We start from the raw sequence: 8983 nt of genomic DNA on the forward strand, positions 1-8983 counted from the left end.
AAAAAAGTTATATTTTTGGCAAATATAAAAGCCTTTTCACACCAAAAGTGAAATGAATAAGCCTCAGGCTGAAGGGAAAGTAAATTTACATCCGTACAGTAGAATACAGAAGAAGAAATTTCAACACACTTCAGCAATAAAAAAAGACACACAAATGTTCGTCTAGAGTAATTTTTGCTCATTAGTATGATTGAACTGGATCATCGAAGGTCAGAAGCAAAGACATTGGTTAATAGAATGGGATTAAATACATAAAGGATATTTGTGTTGTTTAACATTTAATTATTGCAGGTTTGCGTCATATTCTGAGTTGCATTATTTTAATTCATTTTGAGGAATACTGAATCTGTGTTGTTGTTTTTTTGTGAGTGAGATGAATTAATGCATATTCATATCTATTTTAGAACTACAGTAACATCTTCTGATTTCTCTCAACATGGGGACAGGAGAGCTGTCAATCAATAAATTGGAAAAAAAAAGTAACTTGCGTTACTTATTTGAAAAAGTAACTCAAATATTCTCTTGTAAATTAAAAAGTAATGCGTTACTTTACTAGTTACTTGAAAAAGTAATCTGATTACGTAACTCGCGTTACTTGTAATGTGTTACCTCCAACACTGATCCTAACAGTCTGGAGATGGAGTGTTTATACGTTACCTGCAGCACATAGTCCAGTGCGAGATGTCGGAAGCACTTGCGGGTGAAGTTGAGGGTGCTGGTGGCTTCCTCCACCTCGTGGGCTTTGTTTCGAGGTGCCTGGGCGTTCTTCACCTGTGCGATCTCCAAATCTTCTCTCATCTTATCAAAGTGCTTCTTCGTGTCCTTGAATTTACGCACGTCACTGAAAGCACAGATGGACATTCATTATCTGAGTAGTCTAATGAATACAAAGCTGCTGATGTGGAGGCTTCAATGAAGGTTTTCAGCAAGAAATTTCATTTTTGGTGAACTATTCCTATTCCAGCAGTTTCAGGGTGAGCATGAGAGGCAGTTGTGCTTATTTGAACAAAATATGTCTGAAATATTAATGTTGTCTGATATAATTGCACATGACCGATCAGGTGGAGCTAATAAAAGCTTCATATCGCAGCGGTCTTCCTGAAATGCCATTAGTTTTGCCATATAAATCTTCCGCCCTTTGCATTATCAGTGATCACCTGTGATAAATGAATAGGAACCTGCTCTCAAGAATCCCATTATCCTCCACCAGGACACATTAATTATTAATGAACTCCGAAAGTCAGATCATTATTTATAATCAGCCTGCGGGAAGCACAATAATGAAAAAACCCTCCTCAGAGAATGTGTGGTCGTGAACGCTTTCACATTTGCTGATGTATAAATAAAAACAGGCCACGGCAGGGCCACACTTCCACATCTCTGACCTTTCAGAGTGATATCAGCGACTTTAATTTTCATATTTTAATGCATGCAATTTTAATGGAGAGAAGAGCAGGTACTAAAACTACGATTTCAATAAACTGCAGCATTTATGAGCACTTTTTTTTTTTTTACATGCTAATAAACTTTTATTTGAGTAAGAACTTTAAATGTATAATATTAATGTAAAAAATGTATAGTATTACAATAAATACACATAAACAAATAGTTGTACTGCTAAAATAAATTATTATTATTATTATCAGTGAGTTTAATTTTCATATTTTAATGCGTGTAGTTTTAATGCAGAGAAGAGCAGGTACTAAAACTATGATTTCAATAAACTGCAGCATTTATGAACACATTTTTTTACATGCTAATAAACTTTTATTTTAGTAAGAACTTTAAATGTGTAATATTAATGTAACAAATGATAATATTACAATAAGTACACACACACAAAGTTGTACTGTAAAATAATAATAATAATAATTATTATTATTATTATCACATCATCAATATTATATTATTTAAATACTTCTTAATTTTAATTTTTTAAATAAATTATTGCAATAGTTGTTATTATTATTATTATTTGTAGTCATAATGATATATATAATCACGATTCTATATCATATATAAGCAAAACTATATATTGAGACTGAAAACTGAATAAAGGAAAATAAAAAAAACATTAACATTTTAAATCACAATCAATTTTTATCAGAAAAAATGCAATAAGATTTCTTCCCAATATCAATAGTGATAAAATAGTGATAATATTGATCAAATTGTGTTATGCTTTTCAACATGTAAAATATAAGTTCCTTATCAGAGTAAGTAACACAGCAGTGTATAAATATAGTCCAGTAAACTCACTCTTTAACAAAGCTGTGCAACTGCTGCTTGACTGATCTCTGGGCTTGATCAAACAGGATCTGAAAAACACAAAATAAAAATAAACATGAATAAAAATGCCACTCTAGTTTGAACAAATGTCATCAGAGTATCTCTTTATCCGGTTTTATAAATGAATATGTGCAACAATAGACAAGCCTATTTCATAAGAAAACACAGCCAGCAATAGCTCATTTATTAGGAAATGTTGACCAGTCAACATCCTATATTAATCCCATACTGTTCTATGATTCAGAAGGTAAGGTTAGCACAGTATTTTAGACCAAACACCCACAAAAAATGACTTGATTACCCTGAGAAAAAAAAAGGGAAATTGAAATATTGCATGTACTGCTCCACTGTCAACACTAGATGGCGCTCTTCATTTGTTTAATCTGAGCAGTATGTAAACCTGTGAGTATGACCTCTCAACACACACATCATCATCATCATCATCATCATCACAGCCCTCTGCCTCATTGAGATTCAGCCCAAGTCTCTGCACAATGACTGAGCTGATCTCGTATGCCACGCTGCAGCGGCGGAGGAAAAACAGGTCACTCGGGCAGGGCATGAAGGAGGAGAAAGAGGAGATGGAGCAAAGGAAACAACAGAAAAACAAAGGGAGGTGATGCAAGATACTTTGCTTCAGTCACATCCACATCAGCACAGAAGCCATAGTCTGACATCAAGACTGATGATCCCACAGCGCTGGACCTTCAGGGCAGATTTACAGACTGCAGGAACACGCTTACTATGATTGTAAAGATTTGAAAGCATATTTTCATATTTGAGAAATATTCAGTATTTATTACTTTTGGGTTAAAAGGTCAAAGTATTTTTTCTATACAGACAGTCTCAAATTACTTGAATTAAATTGTTCACATCAATTTATTACTGAGGTATCAACTATTTCAAATAAAACTCTCCTAAATTACACATAGAAATAAAATGTGTCAATAAAACCATACAAGTGGGCAACTCTCACCAAGAACCAAAAACTAGGGCTTGGAAATATGATGTTAAAATCTGTTTATATATTTACATTTATATATTTTATATTTATATGATAAATATAAGAAAGATTGTTTCAATATGAAAGGCGTAGACTGAATTGAAATAAATTGATATAATGTGTGTATATACACACACACACACACACACACACACACACACACACGCGCGCGCAGACCTACATAAAGTTCATAAAGTGAACACCAAATATGTATTATTTAAATAATATAATCGATTATAAATAAGATTATAGATTTAGGTATACTGCATGCATTTATTTTGACAACAAACATTAAATACAACATAAATACATTTCTAAATGTATTGTTAAATAATGAAATTCAATATAAATAAATAAAATAAAAAACAAATTCAATATAAATGAATAAAATAAAGTTAAGTAAAAAAGTTATACATACATACATACATACATACATATATTACATAAAAAAAATCCTAAGTTAACTGTGTGTGTGTATTATATATATTTAGAGAGAGAATGAATATAATTTTGAAAACAGAAATTAAATGAATAAATGTATAAATGTATTATTTAATAACATATTATTGAAAGGGGTACTATTATGCTCTTTTACAAAGTCTTGATTTTGTTTTGGGGGTGTACTAGAACAGGCTCTCATACTAGATTGTTCGAAAAACACATTATTTTTCTCCCCAGTCTGGCATGAACGGCTCGAATAGTTCCTGTATCAAATGTGTATAAAATACGAAATGTGCTGTGACTGGTTAGCTGGGCCAGTGTGTGTTGTGATTGGTTAGCTGGGCCAGTGTGTGTTGTGATTGGTTAGCTGAAGTTGAAAAAGTGAAAAAGCATAATAGGACCCCTTTAATATAATTTATACATTGTTATAAATGTATATATTGTATGAATTTAATTTTGATAACACAATTTTTTGATATAAATAAAATGTGCATTTGAATAATACATAAACAGAATATAAATAAATTAAATAATTTTCTTTTATTATTATTTTTTTTTTCAGTGGTTATTTTGGAGGAAAAATCCACCAAGTGTCATTACCTGCAGCTTTTCCTGCAGAACTCCTATCCATAATGCAAACATAATCCCACTTCAACAATTACCTCATTTACTGACAACACAAACAGGAATATGATCTAAAAGTCAGTAGAGCTGTAAAGCTAGATTCTGATGTTATGCCCCAGATGAATACATTTAAAACTAAGCGGTTCACTTCACTCTTTCTTAGTGGGGGTCGGTTTATAGCTCCATAGACTCTAGCAGGGTCCAAATAAGGTGCTTGCTGATGAAGGCCGATGTTTTTGTGCTCCTCTGTGCCTCATGTCAAGGTTTACGGCCTCCCCTACAGTTAGGCAACAAAAATCCCTCGATAAAACACAACACTCTGTTTTTCGAGATGCTCATCATTAAACAGAGCTCTAATAGATGTCAGTGACTTATCCTGCATCCAAACAGCCTTTAAATGAAGCAGCAGGTTCTGGGAGACCAAGAACCCAACCGACCGCCCGTCTGTCGCAGCAAAGCCCATCTCGTTCTTTGGCAGAAAGAGAGAGAAACACCCTGTGTGTGGTCCACCGACTGACATATTGTGGTTTAATACATTTCCAAGTGATAAGTGCGTATTTAATCTGAGCTCTGTATGAAATAACACATAATATATAAAAATATAAATAAAAATAAAAATAACAAGAACGCAAAGCCCCTACATAAAATAACACATAGTTCATTTAATTTCATTTATTAATAACAAATATTTAACATTTTGATAACAGAAATTAATTCAATATAAATACATTTAATTAAATGTGTAATATAAAAAAATGTAATAGTTATAATTTTAGTAATAATTTTATATACATACGATTTTAATATGCATTTTTATTAAATATTTAAATTATATATATATATATATATATATATATATAGAGAATTAATAATAGTTACACACGCACGTTACACAATTGATTTTTTACAACATAAATTAAATTCATTCAATATAATAACATTAATTAAACAATTGTCATATTTAAATAATATAATTAATAATAACATTAAAAAGTATATATTTGTATGTATGAATTTTGACAATATAAATTAAATACATTTTTATAAATATACTAAATAAATAAATTTGACCTATTTATTATTTAAATAAATAAAATATGTATTTTTAAATACAAAAATTAAATTTAATAACAACAGATTATTTAAATATAGAATACATTATTTATTAAATTATTAATCAATAATAATAATTACTTTTCTTATTAAAAGAAGGGGTATTTCATGCATTAATGGTGATAGGTTTGTGTTCGATTTTGTTTTCCCGCCTGTCTTGTATTGTTTTTCTGAACACATCTGTGTAAAAGTCAAGAGCGTGTGGCTATGCTGAATGATGTCCTGACTGGGCTTTACTGTCGCGTGTGCTCTTCCTGTGCTAAATTCCCCTGCATTTCCTGCTCTCTGCACACAACAGTACGAAGGACTAACCAAAAGGTTAACTGTACCCACAATGCCAAAATGTCAAGTAACCACACTGATATGCCAGTGGGTTAGCGGCTTTTGTCTCTGCACGAGATTTAGGACAATCTGTGAGAACGTGAGGCTCATCAAATACCTCCAACATGCAAAAGCCCCTCATTCACCCTACAATCCCTTCACCCGCTTTCCAGACAATTCCTATATTGTTGGGATAAAGAGCTGAGGAAAGAGTTGGGAAGTTATGTCATTTCTCATGACAAAACTTCCCAAACAACTCCCTAGACACCCCTCTTTCTTTCGAAGACCTTCCTCTTCACATACTATCACAGCATTTCACATCGCTGTGGATTTTCCAGTTTGATTCGTTTCCTTCCTATCTCTCAATAAACATGTTGTCCTGAAATCAGGTAAATTCCATTCATTCTATTATCTCTGTTCCGATGCAGAAAAACATCGTTCCATTTAGGAACATAGAAATGCCTTTTCTAGCAATATACAAAATTCACAAATATAATGTGTAAATATATTCTGTGATAATGGCTGTCTAGTATAGACAAAAATTGTTTAGTTCTATTTTAAATTAAGTGATAATAAAATAGATAAATGATCATTTCCCCCCAAATTACATTTTTGACAATAATACCAGATTTCCCCCCCGTAATTCAACATCTCTGCTGGCCTCTCTAAAAACCCTGTGCTCGCTTCTCGAAAGAGCACATCAAACGGGCAGTGAGTTCACAGACAGACGGTCTGCGGTGCACAGGTCAGATTTAACACCTCAGTGAGAGCTGGAAAACAACACACTTATAGAATGAGCAGATGAGTGTTAGAAACTAACAATAGTCATGTCCCTCCCTAACACGTGCTGCTTAGAGCTTTCCAAAGGAAAACAAGACAGATAATTAGTCAGACTAATACATTACACATGAAAATTCAGCAAAACCCTCCTCCATCCATTTTTTGTTGTTGTTCAGTAAAGCTATAAGGTTATTTGTTGAGTAGAATTTGTGGAATAATGGAATTATTGATGTTACATTATACATATACATATAATACACACACACACACACACACTATAAACCTTTCTTCAGATCAGCACACTCATTTTGTGAAAAACAACCAAGCAATCTGAACACATTTAGACAGGAAGTAGTTAGTGTGACTAATTCATTAAAAATTAAGCATATTGCATATAATTCCCATATTTAATATAATGTATAATATAAATTAATTATTAATATTATAATTTATTTGTAATTAATAATAAACATTAGCTTTATACAAAACACATAATATTAGTATTATACATATATGAAATTGTATATACATAAATAATACATACACGTAGTTGAGAACATATTTTAATTTAATTTTTAAATTGTATATAAATACATATATTAAATTGTATGTACAGTACATAAACTATACACACACACACATATACATACACATACATAAATATTACACTATACATTAATTTAGTTCTATTACTATATATATATATAAATATATTACAATTTATATATATAATGATTATATATAATATACTTTAAATATATTAAAGGGGTCATATGATGCTGCTAAAAAGAACATTATTTTGTGTATTTGGTGTAATGAAATGCTATATTTTACATTAGTTCTATTACTTTATTTACATATATAATATACTAAATGTTAGTATTTGATCCCAAGGACATTTTTTTTTAGCTTTTGCACAATTCTGTTACTGTTTTGGGTCGCCACTTGATGTCAAATATAAAATGTAGGTCCTGAAGCAAAACCGCTGCTCTTGTTATCGTCTCTTATGACCAGAAATGCCATTCACAACAACAGACAGAGCATCATATATGATTTACACTCAACACGAGGATCATTCATGATTCACAGCCTCGCAGCACATTAAATCATTCACACACATCACAACCAGGGCCCCTTCCTTCACTAGAGCAGAGCGACATATGAGGGAAAACACATTAACATTTCATGATACGATGACACCGTGAGGCGCTCTCAGCGGATCCATCCTACAGTCACTCATCAGAGGAGAAACAAATGAGAAAAACAGCAGACGTACCATGTGGTAGTTGACAATCTCCTGCAAACTCTCTCCACACTTCTCCAGACAGTCCTGTGAAAACACAAGAACAGGCCACAGTCGTCAGAATTCAAATTTGGTCATTTTCATTATCAAGACCAAAAATGAATTATGAGGTACTGGTAATTCAATCGCATGTTTGTTCTCGTATCATCATCTATTAATATTCTGGCCCATGTAGAGTCCGTCCGACGAGGAAAACGAGCCCCGCTGAGCGTGCAACAGCTTTTGTCAAAATGGAAATGTAATTGTGGGTCTTGATGTTTTTACAGTGGAAAATGCAAATAGCAGCAGGTTTTAATAAGATGCTCAACATTAGTCAGCTAGGTATAAGGAAAGAGAAGCCAAAAGACTCTTAATAGCATTTACAGGTGGCGGCAATGAGTCTAACCCAACTGGCACTACTGACAGAGAGAAAGGAGAGAGTACAGGAGCCCCGGCCTGCTTCTTTTTGACTAAATCCATGTCTAATCAGGGTCAAAGAGTGTCTGAGACACTCAAAACAGCAGCCTGACGCCCTCATGTCAGTGAGCCTGCCAGTAAAGAGCTCACAATTAAAAACAGACGCGAGTTTAGGGTTGAAAAATGACTACAATGGAGTGATTTATGGTGTACAGTTTTGCTAACAGTTCTTGAACGTCTATACTGTTAATCTACATCGCCACAGCAAAAGAATGTGATGAGAGAGGCTATACATTTTCTTACGGCAATCTCCTCTTTGGTTGCACGCGGTGAGGTCTGATTCATGAATGAATGACTTTTATGAGACAGTTCTTTTTAATGAATTGATCCAAAAGAAGTATAAACTTCTGAGAGAACTGGATTGAATCAGCCAAATGACTCACTCACTGAATCAGTGTTATTTATTGTTGTGAATTTGGAAGATTTAGAATTTTTGGAATAAATGGTAGGTCTACTTAAAAAAATAATAAATTATAAATGTAATCAATAAGTGGTAAATAATGATAAATAAAATAATAAAATTAATATAATGAAAACTAATAATAAAGAAGTAAATTATACTATTATTATAATTAATAATAAATGTAAATAATATATAATAAATAAAAATATTATATAATTATAATATTAAAATGATTATATCAGTATAATAT

At 32.2% G+C, this 8983-nt stretch overlaps 1 protein-coding gene across 2 annotated transcripts in view; it reads right to left on the reverse strand.

The window, feature by feature from the left end:
• The window catches only part of LOC107664201 (arf-GAP with coiled-coil, ANK repeat and PH domain-containing protein 3-like), a 77844-nt gene that overhangs the window by 28269 nt on the left and 40592 nt on the right, over positions 1-8983 (reverse strand). For both annotated transcript variants that reach the window (XM_016454699.1, XM_016454698.1), the window contains exons 4-6: positions 7848-7901; positions 2260-2318; positions 658-841 (exon numbers count right to left, since the gene is read on the reverse strand). In XM_016454699.1, the coding sequence (XP_016310185.1) occupies positions 658-841; positions 2260-2318; positions 7848-7901 (297 nt within the window). The remainder of the gene's footprint in view (positions 1-657; positions 842-2259; positions 2319-7847; positions 7902-8983) is intronic.

The sequence above is a fragment of the Sinocyclocheilus anshuiensis genome, unplaced genomic scaffold (assembly GCF_001515605.1).
Source record: "Sinocyclocheilus anshuiensis isolate Anshui unplaced genomic scaffold, SAMN03320099.WGS_v1.1 scaffold67, whole genome shotgun sequence".
NCBI classification, from domain to species: Eukaryota; Metazoa; Chordata; class Actinopteri; order Cypriniformes; family Cyprinidae; genus Sinocyclocheilus; species Sinocyclocheilus anshuiensis.